This window comes from Orbicella franksi, chromosome 13, assembly GCF_964199315.1.
Source record: "Orbicella franksi chromosome 13, jaOrbFran1.1, whole genome shotgun sequence".
Lineage (NCBI taxonomy): Eukaryota > Metazoa > Cnidaria > Anthozoa > Scleractinia > Merulinidae > Orbicella > Orbicella franksi.
Window position 1 is genome coordinate 2,433,452 of NC_138157.1, and position 26,449 is coordinate 2,459,900.

A 26,449-nucleotide genomic window follows, 5' to 3' on the forward strand; every position below is an offset into this window, starting at 1 on the left:
AATTTAGATCTACTTCTCCCGCCTTTTTGTAAATATTTTTGAGTCCTTGGGTGTGTTTAGCCATCAGGCTGCCGTAAAATTGCTTTAGACGGTCATACCAAATAGGAACATTCTGGGGTCTCCCGTAGAGGGGCTAGCATCAGGAGCTTGGGGGAGTGCGCGGAGGCGCGTCAATAACCGCTGAACTTCTATACTGCTGACTCAAAACTTGGAACAAGCAAACTTCGTCCGAACTTCGCCCGCACGGCACTGGCCTTTGGCCAAAATGAGCATGGAAGTTTACCTCGTGATTGTCGTTCTGTTTGTGGGTAACGTTGCCTTATTGGAAGCAAAAACACCACTTGTTATTGGTGAGTTACACAAGGAAAAATTTTGTCCATGGTTGCTTTGTTTTGGAATGAGAATGATGTCCTTTTCAGTTCAAGCCGATCAACAATACCGGTACAAAAATCGATCTGGACTCGAATATTATGCATACTTTTTCCGTAAAAAGATGCTTAATTATTGAGTAGTGTAATACCTTATTTTAATGCAAAGATGGTTGGGTATCAATTATTGTACATTGCAACGTAATCGTGGGGAAAAATACCGTTAAATTGCGATAAGAAAGGTAAACAACAGCTTAAATAATAATAAGTTACGTACGTAAAAACTTTGTGACGCTGTGAGTTTGAAAAATCGATCTGGACTCGAATGTTATGCATACTTTTTGCGTAAAAAGATGTTTATTTATTGAGTAGTGCAATACCCTATTTTAATGCAAAGATGGTTGGGTATCAATTATTGTACATTGCAACGTAATCGTGGGAAAAAATACCATTAAATTGCGATAAGAAAGGTAAACAACAGCTTACATAACAATAAGTTACGTACGTGGAAACTTTGTGACGCTGTGAGTTTGAATTTGCATTTGAGTGTTTCACTTTAATGTTATTGTAGTTTTGATTCTGTATGCTATTCCTAATGCAATAACTGCAACAAGGCTTCTTACTATGATGTGAGATGGCTTTTTTGTTGTGTTGTGTTTGGTGTTGGCCGATGTGCTCTTTGTATAACCGTGTCATGTGACCTTGACCATCATAAAGATGGTTGTAGTGTGAAATACATGTAGATACCAGAAATGTAAAGGGCGTGTTGTAACTGAGGGCGATTTTGTACTTTACGGCCAGAAACGGAACTTTCAATGTTTAGGAAACCATTTTTATAAGCAATGACTTATGACATCATCGCTTAATGCTGGCATACAACATTTCTTTGGATACTGTAAGTGATGTTGCGCTTATGTCGTGCACCATTTATCCTGAATTGAAGTGAGGAGGACAGGGAACTAAACCCGTTTCCTTGCAAACCGCCATCTTGATTTTCAGGATCAAGTGAAATCATTTTTCAGTGGCTTGTAGCATCGACAAAGTTTTTCCAGTTGTTAAACGCAGGTATTGGGACTGGAGTGATTGTTGTATTTTATCCATTGTCTTCTAGTTACGTTTAAGCATCAGTTTGTTTGTTTATTTTCCAACTTTCTAAAGAGAATTTTAGAAATGGCAGTTAATTGTCATCGCTTCTGCATGCATTGTGTGCCGTTCATTGTGTTTAGTAACACTAGTATTTCGTGCAATTCACGGTTTGAATATGCAGGCATTAATTTTCACTTGTGTAAAATTTGCAAGTATGTTTTTTGTGAGTCTTAAATAACCTGTCCAATTTTTGTCAATTGGTGAAGTATGCAAAAATAAAGATATACAATTTGTATAACCGTGTCATGTGACCTTGACCGTCATAAAGATGGTTGTAGTTCAAAATAGATGCCAGAAATGTAGTGTGGGATGAAACTGAGAAAGAGTTCCTATTTTTAAGGCCAGAAATGGAACTTCCAGTTTTTAGGGAACTATTTTTGTGTTGAGTAGCACTTATTTCGTGCAATTGTTTGAATATGTGGGTGTTAATTTTCACTTGTGTAAAATTTGCAGGTGTGTTTTTTGTGAGTCTTAAATATCCTGGCCAATTTTTGTCAATTGGTGAAGTATACAAAAATAAGGATGTGCCAAAAGAAGTACGCAAAAAAGTACGTTTATGTATGGCCGATTTGAATTTAACTGCTTATATAATTTAGAGAATTTGTATTTAATCATTGAGAATGATATTGGGGCTTGGCTTTAAGTAGAGGTCAGTTATTGTATATTTCAAGGAAGAAATTGGTGCCATAACGTTTTGACGCAGCCAACTTCATTATCAAGAGTCAAAATTGTTAGAGAAAATCTTACAATGTAGTTCAAGAAAATAGCCAATCAAACAATGTGTTTCCAGAGCCATCTTTTCCTTGTGCCAAGGTGCTACCAGCTTAGAGGGGCAGGTACATGTAGCTCTTGGGATGAGAATGGGCTGAGTTAATAATCAAGCCAAGAGAATTATTTTGCCACCAACAAATCTAACACTGTGTTGAAGGTGTTAATGTGTTATACTCTTTAACTGTAGTTCCTGGAGATGGAGGTAGTCAACTTCAGGCTCGCATCAACAAATCATCAGTGCCACACTTCTGGTGCGAGAAAACCTCAAGCTCCTGGTTTGACCTGTGGCTGAGTGTAGAGTCACTGTTTCCAAAAGCTATAGATTGTTGGGCTGACAATATCAAGTGAGTCTTTGACACTTGTGCAGTTTGTCTTACATCTGGATCACTCTACACCTAGCGTGTTATTGCTAAATCTCTGAAGTTATCAAGGATAATGTGGTAGTTGTGCTGCAACATTAAGCAAAACTCATTCACCTCTTTGTCACTTAAATGGTAGTAAAACAAATCCACCAGCCACCACTATAATTCTGTACAACAGACAATGCAAGAAACCAAGTTCATTTTTAAAAAAAAGCTGGTAAAGGGGGGAAACTTACTGAATGTCATTCAATCACAAGAGTGATGTATGGAAAAATACGCCTCTTTGATCCTGGAAGAAGTGACATATGGAATCTACAAATGGTTTAGGTTCCAGTTACAGAACACTCCACTCCATATACATCTACTTTCAAAACATGCAACTTGTTAACCTGTATGTCTGTTCTTGCTTTGTGCATTGTACATTGTAGTAAGTTGCAGTCTCATTAAAATGGCCACATATACTTTACTGGTGCTGCTTTTCATATCCAACAGACTTGTTTACAATCATTCATCAGGGAAGATGGGCAATTCACCTGGCGTGGAAGTTCAAGTTCCATATTTCGGCACAACTAAGGGTGTGTCATATTTAGATCCTTCTCTGTACCACCCTGGGGAATATTTTGCTGATATGGTCTCTGCTCTGGAAAGTATTGGGCTTAAGGATGGTGTGTCGATAAGAGCTGCACCATTTGACTTTAGATATGCCCCAAGTAAGTGTTAAGCAACAACTGACAATACTGTGCATTAGTGTATTTTCACAAAACTAATGTAGGAGAAAAGATTGTAGCATCTCTCTGCAATCTACAAGTGTGAACTTTTGACAGGCTCACCAGAGAATTTCTGAATAATATAATTTGCAAATATGTTAGTTTTTATTTCAATGCTTTTAAACTTCCCCTAGTGTCCAATCATGATCTCAAAATGTGTGCAATATTTAGTCTACAGTATATGCCATAAATCCTCGAATTAGCGCCACCCCTTCCCTCGAATAAGCACCCCCTTTGAATAAGCGCCCCTCCTTTCGGCCAAAATTTAAAATAAGCGCCCCCCTCCCCTCCCCCTATTTTGTGGACAAGTAATGAGCCAACAAAGGATGTATAGTTTTCATCGTGTAGTATTAGATTTGTACATTGTTTCAGTTTGTGAGCACGTTAAGTGAACACGTTGAACATGTTAAGTACTAACGGTGCTGTGATTTAAACTTAAGGATCAGCTTTTTACGTTGGTAAACAGCTTACATGTATGCTGTTGTTTATGTGCAGATGATATATTAAAAAAATGGTCAGATCAGGCCACGATTTGGGAAAAATTAAATAAGCGCCCCCCTCGACAAAGCCCCCCCCCCCCCCCTCAAATAAGCGCTCCCCATCTTCTTCTGAATTTGAAATAAGAGCCCCAGCGCTAATTCAAGGAAGGGGGAAAATGGCTACAAGACGCTCAAAAATTGAATTTTACTGCCAAGTGTCTCTACACTTTTGTCGCCCATTGAAGTTTCCCTCTAGAAATGTGTTTCTGGTCTTGTTTAGGAGAATTAAGGGCAAAATCTGTAATTCATGTACTTGAATCTTCTCTGCCAGTAACTTTGTTCAAATGTATTGCTATAGTAACTGTAGTTTGTACTCCATTAATCTGAGCACCAACAAGCCACCAAACTCTGGTCATATTAATTAGCTAGTTTTATTAAATCAATATTAAATTAATGAACCAGGAAATGACTGACTAAGCTCTACTATCGTCTAGTACTGTAGAATGATAATGAAATGGTTGTGAATACAAGTTGTCTGGAAGGGTTTTACAGATGAGGTATAAATCTCTATAAAATAATAGCTTGATTTAGTCCTATTTGAACATTTATTTGCAGATTCAGCTCAAGAATACTTCATCAACCTTCAGGTTTTGATAGAAGATACCTATGTCAAAAACAATGAGACAAGAGTAGTTCTACTCTCTCACAGCCTAGGATGTCCATACACACATTACTTTCTTAGCAAAATGCCACAGGACTGGAAGGACTTGCACATCAAAGTTTGGATCACGGTGGCCGGGGCATGGGCTGGGGCGGCTAAGCTGATGCGTATATATGCCTCAGGGACTAATCTAGGCTTTCCAGATGTAGTTCTTGAACCACTGAATCTTCGGCCAGTCCTTAGGACGTATGAAAGCACTGCTTTTCTGATGCCCAGTCGACATTTCTGGTCTGCGGAAGAGGTGGGTATAGATTTAATTGGTGTTTACACTCAGTGACTTTGCAGGGGTTTCATTGAGGGCTAGGCACTTGGGAAAGTGACTGGGCACCTGGTTTGACCATCTGCAGGAAAGTTTTTCTTTTCAAGGAAGTTCAGAGCATTGTGCCTGCCTGTGAAAACCAGTTGCCCTCCTGCTGCTCAAGGGAAGGCACATTGGAGAGAAGGTGCTTGTTAGGAGTGGGGTACAAATTTTTTTTGACACTATACATGTACCTATACATCTGAATGTGATACAATATTTTAATGACAAACAACATATACTTTAACTCAAATACTGTAACATCATAGATTCTGACAGTGATAATATTGATGTTATGCCCATATGAGAAAGCAGACTTCATAATTCATTGGTCCAGTTCCATGTCAATATCTGGGTTGCTTATGGGAAGGGGGTACCTATTAAAATAGTTGGATAATGCTTTCTACTTAACTTACTTATTTTTGTTTGCCCAATTGAAGCTGCTTGTAGAATGTTTCACATCATTTCATTTTTCTTGCCAATCAAAAGCATTTTTGGTGTAGCTGTGATTTACAAATGTATCCAACCATGGGGCATCCTTGGAGATCCAGGGCACTTAATGGGGTTAAGGAAAAGTTAAAATGATGGGAAGAAAATTCAGCGAAGGAAATTGTTGGATAGAAGCCCCACGTTTTTCTTTGCCGACTTTTCTTGCTGTCGTTTTGACTTTCTTTGGCCCGCACTGACTGCCCTTGGGTCGCCAACTATGACCATAGGGCTGATACTGTTTACAATATTATTTTGTTTCTCCTTTTAGGTAATTGTTCAAACAACTAATCAGAACTACTCTAGGGGTAACCTTGAGAAGTTCTTCCTGGACATCCAGTACCCAGACGCCATTAATATAAGCAAACAAGTTCCACCAGTCTGGATTGATGATCCGCCCAATGTACCCTTGTACTGCATCTACGGCACGAATGTTTCTACGCCTGAAAAGTTTGTTTACGGTGCAGATGAGTTCCCTGATACATTTCCCCAGACACTGTTTGGAGATGGTGACGGCACGGTCAATATTCGCAGCCTGCAGGCTTGTCACAGCTTTGTGGGCAAACAAAAACAACCAGTAGTTATCAAGTCATTTTCAAATGCTGAGCACATGGGAATCATTGGAGATGAGAGGCTGATCGAATATGTGAAAAATCTTATTAGTTCATTGGGCTAACAATGAACATTGCCTTAGAGGTTGTTGTGGTTATTAGAAAACATATCTCACAAGTATGTAAGAAATATTCTTGTATTAATGGATAACGATGAAGGTGCCCTTGGACAAAAACATGAACTAGCTTTCCGTTCCTAACTTGTTGTTTGAAATACTAATTCTCCTTGCCAATTTCCATACATTCATCTAAATATTAGTGAATCTGGTATTGCTTCAGTACTTTTTTCTTTATTACAGTCTGGTTTTGTCCCTGTTAATACAGATGCCTTGAAATAGACCCTCTTGGTCCTACTGGTGGTATCAATGTCAGATCAGCTAGTTAACATGATTAATATAAGATCTATAAAATTTGTAATTACTTCTCAATTGTGTTCTTGGCTTTCTCTGCATGTAATCCTGTTGTTACCTACTGTATTGTATATTTTGAAAGAGTAGCGTATCTAATGCATAGTATGCTAGATACCTGTATGGTAATTTAAATAATTTATGACTTAAGAATGGGAGTGCATTTAACATCACTATTCAGAATGGTTTTACTGTAAATTGCACTTTTTTATTGTTTTTTATCACAAGCTATCATGATGGTAATATTTATTAAAAAATATTTGGTGAAATAGGTTTAAAAAAGAGGCGGCCAAAGGGGTGATGTGGACCTACTACTCTAACAATAAATAACGTATAAGCTAAGAATACAAACACAAAAGAGTAACAATTTCTTTCTATCTAATTTGTATATCGCTCTGCATTTTTGTAACGAGCGCTCCTACGATTTTGCAAAAAAGGAAAGTGATGACGTCATAGGTGGTTCCTCTAAAACAGCACAACACTCAATCGAGAATAACTCTAGAAATATTAAAGCAGTGTTCTTCAAACTTGGCACCAGAAATATACATCACAAAAGAAACAGAATGACACCTACTATGCTGTTGCCCTGGCAACATTCTCGGCTCCAGTCTCTTTCTGTGAAAAACCAAATATCCCCATTTGCAACCTTTTAAAGTGGGACAAAGGGTCTTGCTCAGAACACACATGGTTCCCATATTGTCTTAACTCACCCATTAGATTGGTGGGAGTGGATGATCCTTGTTTAAGATAAAATCTGGGAATTTTAGTCTTAGGACAGAACCAGCCGCATAACTGTTGTCATGGCAATGGCACAACAGGTGTCATTATGTTTCTTTTGAGATGTACATTTCTTGTGCCAAGTTTAAAGAACATTGCTTTAATATTTCTAGGGTTATTCTCGATTGAGTGTTGTGCTGTTTTACTGGAACCACCTATGACGTCATCACTTTCCTTACAAAAACGTAAATATCTCTTAAATGAAAAAAGATATTCCAAAATAGAAAACGCCATTCTTCTTTACTTTGAAAAGCCTTGCAAATAAGCAGCAATTATTTTTTTACTTCATAGGCACTTTAATGACTGCACATAGCATGCATGCATACATTTTTACTGCTGTATAATATCAATAACTATATTCATCGAGGGAAAACACTTAACAGTCGTGGACTTACAATCTTGCAGCCCTTACCCCCCTTTCAGGGGGTTCGTTACTTTCAGAAGTTCATGGCCATTGTCAGATCCAGTTGGATCAAGTACATAATCTGTACTGAACTCGCGTGTTGCCTGCAACCGTTTGTGAAATTTCCGTTTGCTGAAATTCGCAATTCCGTCAAGTGACCATTACCTACTTATTTTCCACTTCTTCTCTTCTTTTTTTCTTTTACAGTCAGCCATCCTCTTTCTTCCACTCTTAACTGAAAGGGACTGCCCTTGATTGCTTCACCAGATACTGTTATGCGTATATTAAACTCTCCCGCAGCTTCAGGTTTGTAAGATACTTTATAGCAGCCATCTTGTGAGTCTGTTATGGTGGCCTTCACGGTTTTTCGTGTCTTCACAGATTCGATGCGAACATCAACTCTGTCAATTTCACTGTAGGTCTTATTTCCCTGTGAATCCTTCGTAATGACTGTAAAAGTGCAACCTTCGCCTTGCATGGCCTCTGTCAGTCCCACGCCATCGGCCGATGATAATAAAGGTTCGGTGTTAGTCGTAAATAGTTTCCCTGGTGAATCTTTCTGGGACGACAAGTCATTTGGAACATATATGACCCTGGAGAAATTTAGCTCCATGCAGGTAGCTGCGCAAGACTCCAAACTGAGTTCTTGAAACCTACGTTCAAGCACTTTTTCCACGTTTAAAATCTCCGATAAATTATTTCGCTCAAGAAGGTGTTTCCCAAAGTCCAAGCTGCTCTCTATTTCCATCAATTTTTCGTCCAAGACGGTCACTGTGTTTGAAAAGGCAACTTCGAAAGTTTCTTTCCGCCTCATCAGTCGCTGAGTCATGCTTGCTTCATATTGGCGAATCAATTCTATCTTGCGTTCAGCTGTTTTATGTATTTCTTTTGCCGCCTGTTCAATACTGTTGTTAAATCCAATTTTCCGCTTTACTAGGGATTCTTTTTCGCTCCTCAAACGAGGAACATTTGCCTGGACTTCTTGCATCTTATTCTCAATTTCTGATTTCTTCTTTTGTAATCCGTCGTCAAGCGAAACGATGTTGTGGTTTCGATGATCCAATATGGCGCAGTCGCGGCAAATGCATATCACGCACTGTTCACAGTAAAACCGCACTTCGTCGTTGTGTTTCTTGCATACATTTGATCTTCGAGCGTAATCGTGTGCATCGCTTGGCTTGAACTTTCCGATTTCTTTGACATGATGGTTACTAAGAACTTTCCACTTTTTATGGCCCCCAGCGCAGTCTTCACAAAGGAAGAGGTTGCAATCCGAACAATAAAACTCCAGCGACTTTCTTTCGTCGCAGTTTCCACAGTGTGGTGAATCGTCTTGTCCTTGTCCGCTGTAAGCCTTAACAATGTTCATCATCTCCTTGTAAAACAGGTTGGATGGAAGGCTGTCCACGTTGCTGTTTGGGCATTCAGTAGTTTGACGACAATTTGGGCAACTCATTGCCTTTCCCCCCTGTTGTCGTAGCCATGTTTCCAGACACGATTTGCAGAAAGTGTGAAGACATTTCAGTATTTTCGGTTCGTTAGTTTCACTAAACTGCTCCTGACAAACAGAACATTCTAATTCCCTTTTAACATCGTCAAAAAGACTCCTACTTTGGGCCATGACTCGGAAGAAGCCTGCAAAAGCTCTTCGGGTAGGCGGGTGCCTAAAGGCCAAATACACGTGACCGAGAATCAGCTGACCGTAAAGAGACCACGGCAAAACTGCACAGAGATACAGTAGCTAGAAATTTAATTGCATAACTCAGTAATGATCTTTTATTTCATGTAAAAAGTGGTTTTTCTTTTACTTCCTTGCATTTTCGATGAATTCTTAGAAGTTCAGTAACTTCCGGTTTCATTTTCTCAGAAACACCGTGACCGAGAAAATCGTTATGTGGTCTGACCGACCCGCTTAGTTAGGGGTTTTCGGGTTAAGGGATGTTTAGGTAGAAAAATTAGCAGGATAAAAGATATTTGGAGGGAAATTAATTGGAATATTCAGACCAGCTAAAACAGGATATCGAGTGGGAAACAAAACGAAACTTATTAATTATAACCAGGAACCATAATCGAGGGATTTAATGGCTCCTGTTATAACTGGTTTTGTTTTATTCCATCAAACCTTGGAGCCAGGTTAGAATTTTAATATATCGATAATCGTTAATTTTTGCAATCGGAATTAACGGGATACGTTATATTTAGGCCAAAGAAAAAACGATATGTGAGATACTCAGAACTCTTCCCCTTCTCCCCCCACTCCTATGGCCCCAATGAGGCCTCGTTGTAACGTAAGCAAGCTTTGGTGAACCTACATACAAAGCAAACCCATCGAATATATATTCCAGTGGCATACTCTTCTTGAATGACAAACGTCAAATCACTTGTCAAGTAATCGAAGCTTTTACTTGCCACATGGACGCAGACAGTTCACTTTGAAGATGACCTAATTTGTCCTGACGCTCACATTTAAACCTCCAAGAGCACGGCCTTCGTCGCCTTAATGGTACTTTAATAGTTTTCTGAACAACCCTGGCCGTGATCGAGTCGAGATTTTTATAGTATTCCGAAGCTAAGAGAATTTGTCCACCACCAAAACATTAATTATTTAGAATCGCTTGGCATTTCTGAACAAATATATCGACTGACGAGTACTCTCAGAGGGTTTCAACTGTAATTTATGTGTACTTCTACTATGAGAGTTGACTCCGGAGGCAGAGCACGAAAAGTTTTCAAGTGTCCAAACATCGACCTAGCTCGAAAATTTCCTCAACTACAAAGCCATAATAATACTTGAAATCGCTTGACATTTCTAAGAAACAGATCTACTATTCTAGGAAGAATTGAATGAGTTATTCCCTGGAAATATCAATAATCAGAGACTTCCGGGTATGTAGTTCCCGACAGCCGGGTTTCCAGACACAAACACCTAGAAAGTCACGCAAAGTACAGTCAAACTTGCATATAACAGCCACCCTCGGGACTTGAGGAACTAGCCGCTTAATACAGGTGGCCGCTTAATACAGGATCACTAAAACTACTCACTGGACGTGGTCTAATGTCAATTTTAATGGCGTATCTACAAAAACACTTCATGCAAGGAGGAGGAATTGCTATGAGAATGAATGTAAAATCTCCCAGCCCTCCCTTCATATTTTTTGTTAAAATTTGACCGTCCCCCGAGACTGAGTTAAATTTATAGTGACCCAACCCCTTCCTCCAGACAAAAATGGTTTGTGGCTGGAATGTGCAACGATCCTGTCGTCCTTCACACAGACGCACCTGTTAGCTAGAATAGCGCAACCTCCAATCGCCCACTACTCTGTCTCCTTCAGGCAACTCATCTTCCTCTTCACTTTCACCGTCCTTTGAGTCATTTTTTTCGTCTGAGTTGCTTGCATCGCCAAATTCCAGTAGTAGTTCATCTACGCTTTTTGAGCCCTCACTGACACTGACATCATCATCTTCTGACTGAGTGTCGGAGGCTTCCATTGCGTCAGTTTCAGCAGCAGTCAATGTAACAAGATCCTTTGAAATAAACCTTTGCTGATGTGAGCTGAGAAAAGGTTCAGTTTTTCTGATTCGGACATTTTTCTCCTCGATACGTTGTGATGAAAAGTATATTTATTGAGCTCTGGAACCTTCAGCATTTTCAGGTTTCCCGATTTGTACAACTCCTCCAAGTTATAGACACCTTAGCCTTTGGTTTCTTCATCTTTCTTTGCCTGGCGCTTTTCTTCTTGCCGCACATTTTTTCTCACTTCAATATTCGTAAGGTGCTCAAGATATTCTTTCACCGGTCAGATCAGGGTTGACAATGTACTTTTAAGTAAGTGCTTTAGTTTTGTCATTATCACCATATTTAATGTTCCCCCCAACGAAAAGCTTGCGTAACTGCGCACGAGGTTGGAAATCATCTGGTGTTCTGTTATGAACAGGGCTATTACCTGCTGAGAGGTAGTGATAGGAAGGGACTTGTGTGACATCCGGGTAAGGACGTAGTGTGCGCTTCAGTGAGTCGGGACCTGTCCACCTATTTTCCTTACGTGTCTCACACAGTTCTCCCTTTCTTGATCAATCTCCTTTCAGAAATTCAAAATAGGGCTCTCCCCTTTCGTAGTGTGTCTCGAAAAAGGTTTCAACTCTTTTAAAATAGGCATGTCTGGGTATTGCATGTCTCTGACTTTCAATTGTTGTCATACTTAGATCAAATATGTAGAAAAATTCTTCGCCAGGCTTTTCTGAAACAATTGCACCAAGAAAGCCATTTGGTGCTGGCTCACCACCTGTCCCCAGTCGAACTTCTTCTGCAACTCGCCGTGCATTTTTCATCATTACGTCATTCTCTAAATCTTCTAGCTCTTTTGCTGACATTCTCTTTAAATCTTCTTCCTCAAGGCCATGGTGTTGTTCATAGTAATACCATTTCAGGCTTTCTACATCGACCAATGCATCACCTATGCAGGCATAGCTGTGCTTCATTCTGACCTGAATCATTAGTTGCACGGTGGACTCTAGCACCTCATGCTGTCAGAATTGTGAAGAAGGCAATCTCAGCATCTCTAAACCTAACCTCAAAATTGCTCACCCCTACATCTGGACCTCCGTCGGTGAGCTCCAAAATGCAGGGTTTAACTGGTGCTAAGTTTAATTCAGATATTTTCTTCAATATGATATTGTTATTTATCAATCCCTCAAAGACTTGCCACAATCTTTCTCCTGAATTTGTTTCTAGTCGAGTAATAGCATTTTCATGAGACTCTGGAAAAGTTGACTTGCAATCAATGAGCTACAGTAAACAAGCCCAATGAGCTAGGTCAAAACAGCTGAGGTTGATGAAAAGCTAGGAGTGACAGAGAACATTCAAGGGCTTGCATGTCTTTAAGCCATCTACCTCCAAAGCTCGAAAGAGGAAGCAAAACAAAAGGAAAGGTATCAAACGAAAGTTATCCAGGATGGAAAAAACAAGAGCTCTGCAAAAAGTGTTACCAAGGGTCAACCATAACAGCGTCGATATAACTATTGGGATGGAACACATTTTTGTTGCAGCATTAGTAAGTTTATCAAGGTGGGAGGTAAAGGTTTTGCATGAGACAGTCAAGTCGGACAACCGATTCTCAGATCAGCTGTTAAGGCGTACACTTCTGATTCCTTACCACTAGAATTGGCCTTTTCATGATAGTGAGAACCTTAGTGACTGACTCTGATCAGTGAAAGACACTGATCTGTGACTGTGACAATTAATAAGCACTCAGTGGTAACCAAATTTCTCTTTAACAGTTTCTTTCAGATATTAAAAGATGTGCGGTTGAGTGGCACAAAGCTTATTTCAATTAGCTTTGTAACGTTATGAGTTCAGGGGAGGGTCATTAACTTTTTACCTGCCCAAAAAGGTAGGGGTCAACATAAATTTGACACAGCATAGAGGGGGAGAGGGGGGGGGGGGCAATTCATTTTTTTTAGTATTATGTAAGTTTATATAGACAGTGATCTTTGAACGGCCTGCCCCCCCCCCCCTTTTTAAAAATGAAAGACAAACATAAGATTGCTACAGGGTGGCCGCCTACAATACAGGTAACAAATACAGCGTTTGTATGAGCGAAAAATCGGGACTGGTCGCTTAATAGGGGGTGGCCTTCGACTGTACATGCAAATTCCGAGCAACGAACGAGTGAGACTGGGACAGAGTTACTCGTCCGGCAACATTAAGATTCGAATTCTTCTTCACTCTAACTGATCAGAAATGCTCTTGTTATGTTATCGTCCTAACTATAATTGAAAGGGCATAGGTTTCCTTTGCCTTACAGATAAGTCACAGGGGATGCCGAAAAAGTCAGCTTACTTCCGCCAACCGCCTTCAATGTCCTTTGCTGAGATGGCCGAGAAAATGGCAAACGTAGAAGCAGGATACGCGTCAGTTGTTCAGGTGGAAGGCGACATTCACATTGACGCGACATCAGTTTCTCGCAGCGTTTATGTCACAGGTTATAGACCGACAACAACATGGGAAGACCTAGTGATTCATTTTCAGCGAAAGAGAAACGGCGGCGGTGAAATCGACAACATCGTTATCAGTAAGCCAGAAGCTGCGCATGCAGTAATAACATTTGAAAGACCTGAAGGTAAAATGTTTATACTAGACGGTCCTCAGTGTTTGTCCAGAAACTGAAAGTAGGTCAGGATGTGTCTTTCATCTTCAGTAATAGTAAAAGTACAGTTTTATATATTCGTTTGTTTTGATTCGGGCTTTAGAAATGTCGTAGAATTCCAAGGATCATTTGAGTAAGTTACCCTAAAACATATACCTTCGAGATAACAGCAGACATTGTACGACCTTTTACTTAACAAGCGAGTGTACAGGACTCGCTATATACAACTAGCTTTTACTTGATTACTGAGCCAGCACATTTGCAAACTACCCATGCAGAACTGTACATTAATTGCTTGAACCTTTAAAAATGTTCGGTGTGTAGCCAGGCATGTTAAAAATTGGTAAAAAAGGAAAGGAATTAAATGGTTGTCACTGGCTAAAAATATGTGGTTATCGGACGTTTCGGCCACTACTGTTGCCTTCTTCAGCAAAAGATGGAAAATGCAGATGTTAAACGGCGTCCTGCTAGAATATGTAATAGATGTGTGATAAAACTAAATGAGCAATAGTCTCTAGAGTATTCTTAATGAGCGTAAAAATTCTTAATGCCATTGTACACGTTCGGTAGCGCTATGTGTTCGTTTATAGCGTTCCTGTCTCGCACGGAATGCCAAGCTTCAAGAATTAGTCTTTGTTTCCATAATGATGATCTGTCGACAATTTCAACGTTCTCCAAATCTATTTGGTGACCGTTGAGCATATGGTGTTTGGCCAATAAAGAGTTTTTGTCCGATGTTGCTATAGCCTTTGCGTGTTCTTTCATACGTGTTTTTAACGCGCGTGATGACTGACCAACATAAACACAGTCACAGTCTTTACATTTGATCTTGTAAACAATGCCTCTGGAAGCCTCTTTCTCGATCTTGTCTTTAGGTTTTTTGAGTATGTTCGAGATGGTACGAATAGGTTTATGGGCGACCTTGATATTGAAACCTCGAAGAACGTTTGCGACTCTTTCGGAAAAACCTTTGGCGTAGGGGAGGATGACAAAACCACGATGGTCGGTATCATTCGTTTCTTGTTGTCTACTCCGTTGGCGGCCATTGTGAATGAAATTTGCAGGGTAGTTATTAGTGGCAAGAGCTTTCGTTACTCGTTTAGTTTCCCGTGAAACTTCCTCCTCCGTGGAAGGAATGTTCCTTGCGCGATCCATGAGAGTGCGCACGACCGAGTGTTTATGCTGAGGATGGTGGTGTGATTTGAAATCAAGGTAACGGTCGGTGTTAGTAGCTTTCCTGTAAACAGGCACAGTGACCGAGCCATCTTCTTGTCTGGTTGTTTTTGTGTCGAGAAAGGCAATGGAACCTTCTGATTCTATCTCGATTGTAAATTTGATGTGAGGGTTGATGGAATTGAGATGTGAGTGGAATTCATCTACGTGCTCTCTTTTAACACATACGTGGCTGTCATCTACCTATGTCTCCATAGCTTTAAAATTACGTCAGTAATATTCCCTTAGCGTTTGAAACTATTTTCCCATGTAGGAATAGTTTGTTTAAATACATGAGGTCGTGAGGTTTTTAGCTGGACTTTAATTTAGCCGTTTTTCTGCCGTTTTACTTTAGGAGCGACTGTGTTGAGATGTTATGCCACCATCCTCGACCTTTACTTCAGGATTGATTTCTGATACATTTTCGGGCGAGTTATAATATAAAAATATTTGTTAGAATTTCAGACATAAAGGCAGGTTTGAGTTGCAATTACATTATGGCTACTATTTATTTGTTCTCATGTTTTCATCAGAAGTTACATGACGAATGGAGTCAAATTTGAACGAACTGCTTTGAATTCTGGTGACAACACTAAATTACCTCACTCAAAATACAAAACCACCATTGAGGAGGGTTAGGGGTCGATGAGAGAGCCTTTTCTTCGACATGTTCCATGACGAGATTGGCCAAGATGGCGCTGACTGGGGATCCCATCGGACAACCGAAAATTTGTTGATAATGGTTGCCTTGGAAAATGAAGAAATTGTTGTCGAGGACAAACTGTAGAAGTGTCATGATATTTTGGATAGACAAGTTGGTTCTTTCCGGTAGTGATTGGTCAAAGTCCAGTCTCTCTTTAACCACTTCGATTGCTAGGTGGGTTGGAATGCAAGTAAACAGTGACACGACGTCAAAAGATACTAGAATCTCGTCGGGATCTACTGACAAGGTGCGGATCTTTTCGACGAAAGATGCACTGTTTTTAACTGTGTATTTATTATTCTGAAGTGGCGACAAGATGTTGGCGAGGTATTTGGATAGTTCATATGTGGGAGATCCAATGGCACTCATAATTGGTCTGATAGGGACGTTCTCCTTATGGATTTTAGGAAGGCCATAAAAAGACGCTGGTGTGGAATCGGTGCTGTGAAGTTTGTAGTAGAGCTTCGGTTCCAGCTGTTTCTTGCTGCTGTCATGCGAGGCTGGCTGATCTTTAATTTGTAGGAGAAGATTGTTGAGAGATTTTTCACGCGCAAATCAAGAAGTTCTCTCAACGTTTGTCCCAAACAACACTCAAGCTACCAAAGATGATTAACAAGGAATCTTTTGACATTCTCCTCCACACAATCAAACAAAGATCACAGTGGGAAGTACGAGGGAGAAGGGAGTGTCACAGGAAGAAACTCCATAACATCTTGCCACGTCCACATGGGCGCGAAATCAACCTCAAGGAGAAGTGGGTCGTGAACATCTCTGATAGACCTCTATCTACAAGTGAGCTTTCAGCATTAAGCCTCAACTTCAATTTTGCCATCACTCCTAAGGTTTTGCCAGTGCCTCAAATTGTTTCCTCAATTGAATCCGGCATAGATCAGCTCCCTGACGCCGAGAAAGACCTTATCAGAGCTTCGGTCACCTCCGCCATCAACAATTGGCGTCCTCCTCAACGAAACAACATTACCAATGAAATGGAAAAAGCTCTCAGAGACCTCGCCAAAGACACGTCGGTCACAATTTTACCAGCCGACAAGGGCCGAGCCGTAGTCGTGATGAATACCAACGATTACACCGACAAAATAAACAACCTTCTAAACGACGACAAAACCTACCACAAGATAACAGACAAAAGAAGGAACCCAACATCGAGCACTGAAAAATCCCTCAACAATCTTCTCCTACAAGTTAAAGATCAGCCAGCCTCGCATGACAGCGGCAAGAAACAGCTGGAACCGAAGCTCTACTACAAACTTCACAGCACCGATTCCACACCAGCGTCTTTTTATGGCCTTCCTAAAATCCATAAGGAGAACGTCCCTATCAGACCAATTATGAGTGCCATTGGATCTCCCACATATGAACTATCCAAATACCTCGCCAACATCTTGTCGCCACTTCAGAATAATAAATACACAGTTAAAAACAGTGCATCTTTCGTCGAAAAGATCCGCACCTTGTCAGTAGATCCCGACGAGATTCTAGTATCTTTTGACGTCGTGTCACTGTTTACTTACATTCCAACCCACCTAGCAATCGAAGTGGTTAAAGAGAGACTGGACTTTGACCAATCACTACCGGAAAGAACCAACTTGTCTATCCAAAATATCATGACACTTCTACAGTTTGTCCTCGACAACAATTTCTTCATTTTCCAAGGCAACCATTATCAACAAATTTTCGGTTGTCCGATGGGATCCCCAGTCAGCGCCATCTTGGCCAATCTCGTCATGGAACATGTCGAAGAAAAGGCTCTCTCATCGACCCCTAACCCTCCTAAATGGTGGTTTAGATACGTAGATGAGAGCCACGTATGTGTTAAAAGAGAGCACGTAGATGAATTCCACTCACATCTCAATTCCATCAACCCTCACATCAAATTTACAATCGAGATAGAATCAGAAGGTTCCATTGCCTTTCTCGACACAAAAACAACCAGACAAGAAGATGGCTCGGTCACTGTGTCTGTTTACAGGAAAGTTACTAACACCGACCGTTACCTTGATTTCAAATCACACCACCATCCTCAGCATAAACACTCGGTCGTGCGCACTCTCATGGATCGCGCAAGGAACATTCCTTCCACGGAGGAGGAAGTTTCACGGGAAACTAAACGAGTAACGAAAGCTCTTGCTACTAATAACTACCCTGCAAATTTCATTCACAATGGCCGCCAACGGAGTAGACAACAAGAAACGAATGATACCGACCATCGTGGTTTTGTCATCCTCCCCTACGCCAAAGGTTTTTCCGAAAGAGTCGCAAACGTTCTTCGAGGTTTCAATATCAAGGTCGCCCATAAACCTATTCGTACCATCTCGAACATACTCAAAAAACCTAAAGACAAGATTGAGAAAGAGGCTTCCAGAGGCATTGTTTACAAGATCAAATGTAAAGACTGTGACTGTGTTTATGTTGGTCAGTCATCACGCGCGTTAAAAACACGTATGAAAGAACACGCAAAGGCTATAGCAACATCGGACAAAAACTCTTTATTGGCCAAACACCATATGCTCAACGGTCACCACATAGATTTGGAGAACGTTGAAATTGTCGACAGATCATCAGTATGGAAACAAAGACTAATTCTTGAAGCTTGGCATTCCGTGCGAGACAGGAACGCTATAAACGAACACATAGCGCTACCGAACGTGTACAATGGCATTAAGAATTTTTACGCTCATTAAGAATACTCTAGAGACTATTGCTCATTTAGTTTTATCACACATCTATTACATATTCTAGCAGGACGCCGTTTAACATCTGCATTTTCCATCTTTTGCTGAAGAAGGCAACAGTAGTGGCCGAAACGTCCGATAACCACATATTTTTAGCCAGTGACAACCATTTAATTCCTTTCCTTTTTTACCAATGCTTGAACCTTTTTTTAAGGTGAATTTTCATTAGGCTCGATTACCAGCCGCTGCTTCGGGAACGAGCCTCCGCTCACCCCCCGAGGCACGCGGACCCGAGAGAGCGGTGGAGAGGTCGAGCCTAAATTTTCACGAGTATAACAAACACGCGCCTGGATTAGAAGCGTCCGACTTAACTGTATGTATCATGCAGATTAAAAATATCGCATCATTACGCATTGCACCTGCGAGATTTCACATTCTAGAGCACAATTTTTTTGTATTCTCGGAAGTAATCTTGGGCATCTCTAGCTAAAAAAATAAAGAAGTCAGAGATTCGGTTTAACAGAATCACGAGCCTGTGACTTTCTCTTAGTGTTGCGTTACACTAGACTGCGTAACAGGTGTAAAACGGGGGAGAGGGGGAGGGAGCGATGGAAAGCGGGGATGACAGTACCGGGAGTGGAGGAGATAAGCACCTTCCCTTTCTTCCTTGAGTCTTTCGCCTCCCTGACTCTTCCCCCTTTACGCCTGCAACGCAGGCTGCGTTATACAAGATGTATCTCAGTAGTCATATTTCAGAGATCTTGCACAACAATAGGTGTCTTCAATTTTCTTTTTGTATTCTGTTATACTGGGTTGCTGTGTGTCAGGGATCCTCTATTTGAGAAGATTGACATGCGCTCTGCATAAGCCTCTATTAGAAAAGGATCCTCAGATTATTACCAGGGATACATGGATTTGTTTTATCCACTCCGATCTGATTTGTTTTGAGTCAGTTGGCTCTCCGGTAATTACTCCTGACCCCCTTCAACAGAAATGACCAGACTATCTTTAATACTGATAGTAAACAAAATTAACCCTACTGTCTCTGATTGAAGTCATCTTCAGCTATTTAGTGTCTATTTTTCAAAAAATACATATTCACTGGGTAATTATAAGCAAATCAACACTTTGACTATGATAAAGATATCTTTTATGATTTGAAAACGCTCCCATAGTTGATAAATCAATAATGTTTAAGTGCCTCCTACCCATCACTTAAGTACAGAACTAGTTTGTTTTCCATGCCAAAACCCATTGCATGGATGCTGTTACATGTGCAGTATTTTCTTGTGTCATTAGATGTGAAAACAGTTCTACAGAAGAAACATGTGATTCAAGGAGTGACTTTGATGGTGAAACCAATCGAGGAAAGTTCAAAGGATAATCATAGCCTTGAGGTAAGGTGGTGCATTGCAGGAAAATTAATATTCACGTCACGTTTAATATAAGTTGCTTACTTAATTCTTTAGTTATTGTTTCGGGTTTGTGAAGACACACTGTACATGCTTTTGATGAATAAAAATTATTTTCAAGTGTGATTTTCCTCTTAATCAAAATGGCTTTGAATCCACTCGGTGCTATGATATTAACTCTTTGAAAGCCACATATGATGCCACTTGTTCAATGTTTGGCTCTCAGAAGGGAAATGTTACTACGATTATCAGTTGAGTAAGATGCGACGAAGGTTTGATGACCAGGTTTTAACGTTCAACTTGTGTTGTTGTCACGGGCAAATGGCTCCTTTTCCAGTGGCACCTTGTAAGCCTTTGATCATGATTGGCAGCAAAGCGCGCGACAGGTGACGATATTGTTACTGTATTGGAAACATTGATCAGGGTTTGGAACGTTCTCCCCATCTCAGGCACCCCATCTCAGACCCCCCATCTCAGGCCCCCCTTTATGGTTAGCCAAATGTTGCAAAATTCAACAACTTGCACCTTTATATTCAACAACTTATATTTATGTTCAACAACGTATATTTATATTCAACATTTTATATTTCTATTCAACAGTACGCATTTTCTTTCAACTTCAACCAAAATTCTTTTCATTCAACAAAAAGATTTGTTCAACTTCAACCAAAAATAATTTCATTCAACAACAATATTTGCTCAACTTCAACCCAAATGATTTTCATTCACAGACATCACCATTAGCTACGTACACAAAATTAGCGGCCAAAAAAGTCTTGGGAATTTTTTCGTTACAGATTTTATGCATTGAGTTCTTTTCTGAGTAAAATTCCTACTTGATTTTTATCAGTTAGTCGCCAAATGGCAACTCAAGCTTTTTTTTTTAATTTTGGGCCCATGACTCTGACAGTTTGAGCCATATTCAGGAGCCTGTAATGGGCTTCTGCCATATCATAAAGCAGAAGCGTTCATCTTTAAAATACTTTTCAGAAATCGCCCTATTATGTATTACGTGCATTGCGATATGCTGTTAGCACTTCATGTATGTACCCTAGAGTCAACTTTGGTCAGGAGCCCATCACTAGGAGCCTGCAACTCCCATACTAGGCCCATGTCACAGTATTTTTACAGACCGGTCTATTTTTAGGCTTCTTTTTCCACGAAAAAGGTCAGTTCTGGTCTATACGAGTGCGAATCAGTAAGGAGAAAAATGGCGGCCTCAGGTGGACATGTTGACCTAATCTTGTGTTGAAATTATAAAGTCCATGCTTGTGACTGGTCACTGAGGTTCCCGGGGGAGTCTGGATTCGCGGTAAATTCAAACTAAAAATAGATCGGTCTGTGAAAACGCCGGGACAGGAATAAATGGGGTAGTTGCACTCTCCTAGTGATGGGCTCCTTCAATAGAAAACTAGGTTTGCTTGAAGAACATATAACCAGGAGATAACCAGGAGAGATCGGTGCAGTCATCTACTAGATAAATTTATCTAGTTAATCATAAATGATAAATAGATCAAATTTAAATGCAGTTTTGAACGATTTGTATAGAAAATCTTTACAGTATGCTAATAAATTTTATTATGCTAATAATTATGCAAATCAATTGTGCAAATTAATGTCCGGTCAAATTGATAAGATGTCCGACCAAAATTAAGATTAGAAAGGACACATGTCCTGTTAAAGAAGAAAAATTATTTCCAGCACTGGTTCTGGTTACCCAAAACACTGAAAGCGTAAAACTGATGCAAGTGAAATCATCCACAATTCTGCTCAAAACCCATTTATCTTCTTGCGAAGCTTTGTCTCAATAAATTAAAGCGTTCTTTAGCTTGATATAAACACAATACGTTTCTTGTATCGCGCTAGAGCACGCTAATCCGCCTATACTGCTGGCTATGTTGAATATAAAGGTGCAAGTTGTTGAATTTTGCAACATTTGGCTAACCATACCCCATCTCGGGCCCCCATCTCAAGCCACCATCTCAGGCCCCCCACCTCAGACCTTCAACCTCAGACCTCCCCCCCCCCCCCATCTCAGGCCCCAAGCCCCCCACCTCAGACCCGCTGTCACAATGATTTGGGTATCCCCGTGTTTTGGGTACCCCCGTACCCATATCCCTAGTGTTTTGGGTATCCCCAGCAGGGATACCCAAAACACTAGGGATATGGGTACGGGGGTACCCAAAACACGGGGATACCCAAATCACTGTGACAGCGGTATCGGATGTGGATGTTCAAGGCCTGATATTGTAGTTTCGCGGAAGGCTTGTTGCCTGAGTAGTGTTGCTGATGTTTGGGGCCTGATGTTTGAAATTTCTCGCAGAAGCCTGAGTCCTGCCAATGCGCTTTGTATTAAAAACACCCTGAACGTGATTAGCGTGGGTTAGATAGTGGACATATGAGAGGGGGCTGAGCAGGGGGTTAAACGTCAAGCATAGGGGTCTGAGATGGAGGGTCTGAGGTGGAGGGTCTAAGGTGGCGATTGGGGATACCCAAAACACTAGGGATTTGGGCACGGGGGTACCCAAAACACGGGGATACCCAAATCACTGTGACACCGCACTTTAATAAGATAGTACAATATCAGACCCCACGCTTTTCGTGCGAGATTACAATATCAGGCCCCGAACATGACACCTACAATCTCAGACCCCACGCTTTTCTTGCGAGTTTACAATATCAGGCCTCGGCAATGTCAGACCTCACGTTTTTCGCGCGAGACTACAATATCAGGCCCCAAACATGACACCTACAACCTCAGACCCCACGCTTTTTGTGTGACACTACAATATCAGGCCCCAACAATCTCAAACCCCACGTTTTTCGCGCGAGACTACAATATCAGGCCCCGAACATGACACCTACAATCTCAGACTCCACGCGTTTCGTGCGAGACTACAATAATGATCAGAAACCCTCTACCTCCCAAGAAATGCCGATGGTAGGGGTCTTATACAATTAGAAGCCTCTTACAAAACAACCACGATAGGGCTCGATACATACCTAAAGAACACTGATGATGCCCTAATCGAACTAGTGCAAGAACATGATGGCAGAAAGAAATTATACTCTATACAAAGGCAAGCAGAACAATTCAAACAAGAACTAGACCTAACAATACCAGGCAAACAGGCAGAAGAAACAACCACCAAATATGCAAAGAGAACCAAACAAATGGCACGAAATAAGACCCAAGAAAACATAACAAAGCAGTGAGAGGACAAAGCCCTACATGGAAGACACCCAAAGAGAATAAAGGAAGCAGATGTTGAACACCACAAAACCAACCAGTGGCTCAAAAGCAGTGGACTGAAGGCAGAAACGGAAGGATTCATAATCGCAGCCCAAGACCAAAGCCTAGCTACCAGATCATACCACGCCAGCATTATCAAAGACGGTACTGGCCCCCTATGTAGGATGTGTAACAAATACGACGAAACAATCGACCATATCGTGTCTGGGTGTCCTGAACCTGCGAAAACAGAATATACCCACCGACACGATAAAGCAGCCGCGTATATACATTGGAAAGTCTGTCGCAACTATAATATAAAGACATCAGAAAAGTGGTATGACCATGAGCCGGAAACAATTACAGAAAACGAGGATGTCACGATATTATGGGACATCAATACACACAGACAGGAAAATAACAGCCAACAGACCCGATACAGTGATTAAAGACCACAAAACGAAAACCTGTAAATTTATTGACATGGCAGTACCATCAGACAGAAACACATCCGTGAAAGTCACTGAAAAACTATCCAAATATAAGGACTTGAAAATCGAAACAAGCCGAATGTGGGGCATGAGAACGGAAACGATACCAGTTATCATTGGAGCACTTGGAGCTATCAAAAAGGGACTAGAAACTTATCTTGGAAGAATTCCCGGCCAAATAAGCATCAGTGAACTACAAAAGATAACCTTGCTAGGTACAGCACCCATTTTGAGGAGGGTGCTATCAAGCTAAAAACTGGCTATCCCCTAGTGCCCCATGACCATGGTTTGGTCTCGGCCCTAAGGACTCTAAGCAAACGTTACGTGAGGACGATAATAATAATAATAATAATAATAATAATAATAATAATAATAATAATAATAATAATAATAATAACAACAACAACGAATATTTATATAGGATAGCCCCTCAGTGCAAGAGCACTGTTATCAAAGGGGTCCTGGCTAAATAACATAATTTATCTTTTTCTAGGCTCGTGAGCGGGCGGAATTCAACAAATCCTGCAATCTGATTGGTTCCTGGAGCGGGCGGAATTTTCTCATCCGGACCGCCACAGTGGGCGGAATCCGTCACGTTGATCTATTTTCGTGAACGAATAATTAGCGGTAATCGTCATCTTTCGCCCTTTTACACTTCCATAGACGATTAATCAACTCAAGTTTATCTCTATTCACCTTTGAATGGCAAGGAAAGCCACTGTAAGTAAATTCAATTGAGTTTTTTGAAGTTGCGACAGTTTGTTTGGCTGTTTGTAGCTCCGCGCTGTAATGGTGCATAATCCTCTGTTTCTCTCTGCACAATTTTAAGTACAAAATGAGTCAATTTCAGTCGAGTTTACCTCTTCGATCGTTGCCGTATTTAAGAGAATTTCTGTGGAATACACTTCACGAATTTCCTCGCTATCTGCCACTCAATTTACGGTAGAAGAGGATCATGAAGGGGGGTACCAAATCCTGGTTCTCAGCCCAAATTTTTGCCAAATCCCAGTTCCCAGCTTAAATTTGGTCCAAATCCCAGTTACCAAATCTAAAATCCCATTCCCAGTGATTGTTTGCAGATACATAAAACACATAAAACATTTGCAGTGCATGGCAATGGTACGTAAACCCCCTCTTAGCAGCAGAATCCTCAACTCCACACTGTTCCATAATCATCTTTTGTAATTCTCTCGAATTTTCACTTTTAACTACCTCCATGGATATCTTGTAGAAAATCACATATAAACCCATATAATTTGATGCCATATTGTGTTGCTTGTGTGGTTCATAGAGAGAGCCTGGGCTGCCTGTGGACAAAGTTGCGTAAACAAACCCACTTGTAAGCCAATTTACCGCAAGAAAAAAAGATAAACATGTTATTGTTCGGCTTAGGGTCGGTCCGTATAGTGAAAAACTGTGACCTCGGTCACAGTTTTTGCCTATACGGACCGACCCTAAGCCGGACAATAACATATATATAAGGATAAAAACTAAAATAAGATAAGAATAACTTCGTAACTTATTAACTACACTGTACAAAAAATTGATCTAAAGACCAGTGTTTCAGCCAGAAAATTCTACTTGAGGGCCTAAGTGGCCCCTGAAGATCTTTTTTAGGGGCCAGTTTTTAGGAAAGGGGCCAATAAACTGAAAGCTACAGAAGGAAAAAATGCATCAGGGTACCAAGGAAAATGAAGCAGTTTATTAGGATCTATGATAAAATTTAATAGTAAGTGCTTTTTGAAGGGTTTCTACTCAATAAAGTTTCTTTCGAATCAGATACTAGTATGAAGGATCCGTGCATTACAAGAGAACAATCCTTAGGCCTACATGACGTAGTCAATGATCAAGGGTTTACAATGCATTATAGGGCGATTTCAAACTCGGTCAGCCATTTGGAAGTTTTCCGATATGAGAGAATCAATACAGCAAAGCAAAAGAACGGATTGACTTCTTTTCTTATGTTGAATGTTTTAGAAACAAAGATCTTTCAATATGATTTTCTAGAAGGACATAATGTGTGACAAAATAACCGTTATTGATCATCAACACAGAGAAATGTAGTCGCCATTATGCCGTACTATGGCGACTAAACCAGAATGTTTGGTCGCCAAGGATGAAATGCTTGTTGCATTGGCAACCGTATCGATCAGAATTTCCAGCACTGGGATGGCTTTTAAATTATTATGCCTGTATTAAGCCTGCATTCTTGTAAAAGGAAAGGGCCAAATTGGCCCTTTTTTCGTTTTTCTGGTGACCATCTCTAATTGTAACGCGGGATTCCCGCAATGGCGCGCTCTGGCGGAAACACTGAAAGACTCCCTAAATAGTACCCTACTGCTAATTTGCTTGATTTTTAAAGGTAAAGAATTAAAAGCTGAAGTGCCTGAAAAGTAAAAGAAATTAACAAAAATTTCGAGACGCTGGTTGCGTGACTTGAAACAAAGTGATACATATAATTATCTAAGAACGTTTGGGGACCGATGCTTGCTTCAAAAATATATTTTAAAAGTATTTATAATTTATATATTTCCTAAAAAATAGTGCCAGAATACGGTAAGAAGAAACGCGATGGTGTAAAGTCTATAGGTTAGAAAGGAAGTAGCAACAATGGCGACTTTCTCTTCCAGTGAACTTGCAGTTTGTTATTCGTAATAGTCATATCTCATAATAATTTCAATACACTACTAAAGAATTACCGTATTACTTGGCACAACAGTTAACATAAAGTTAAACCCGACACATAAAACAGTCAAACCCAACTGATATGATCGAGGTCTGATATGGTACGTTGGGGTCTGATATGGTAGGTTGGGGTCTCTTATTGTATGTTAGGGTCTGATATGGGGGGCCTGATATGGTAGGCCACGTTCCAACTCTAATAGGAAACGTTTGTGGCAAGACCGTAATTTTAATCGTAGTATTTGGAGAATTTTTTAAGTTGGTTGACAGTAGTAGCTAGTAGTT

General features: G+C 40.5%; 3 protein-coding genes across 3 annotated transcripts; 2 read left to right on the forward strand and 1 right to left on the reverse strand.

Annotated features, from left to right (window-relative positions):
• Positions 1-245: 245 nt before the first annotated feature.
• Positions 246-6,612, forward strand: LOC145465750 (lysosomal phospholipase A and acyltransferase-like). The gene is made up of 5 exons (XM_081449513.1): positions 246-350; positions 2,473-2,629; positions 3,140-3,357; positions 4,509-4,855; positions 5,670-6,612. Exons 1-5 carry the CDS (start codon positions 266-268, stop codon positions 6,072-6,074), a joined length of 1,212 nt encoding a protein of 403 aa, XP_081305639.1. The 5' UTR covers positions 246-265; the 3' UTR covers positions 6,075-6,612.
• A 310-nt stretch (positions 6,613-6,922) lies between these two features.
• On the reverse strand, positions 6,923-9,220 carry LOC145465749 (E3 ubiquitin-protein ligase TRIM71-like). Its single transcript, XM_081449512.1, has one exon. It carries the CDS (start codon positions 9,215-9,217, stop codon positions 7,766-7,768), a length of 1,452 nt encoding a protein of 483 aa, XP_081305638.1. The 5' UTR covers positions 9,218-9,220; the 3' UTR covers positions 6,923-7,765.
• A 4,248-nt stretch (positions 9,221-13,468) lies between these two features.
• On the forward strand, positions 13,469-24,281 carry LOC145466247 (uncharacterized). Its single transcript, XM_081449972.1, has 3 exons — positions 13,469-13,715; positions 19,647-19,744; positions 23,976-24,281. Exons 1-3 carry the CDS (start codon positions 13,469-13,471, stop codon positions 24,093-24,095), a joined length of 465 nt encoding a protein of 154 aa, XP_081306098.1. The 3' UTR covers positions 24,096-24,281.
• Positions 24,282-26,449: the final 2,168 nt, after the last annotated feature.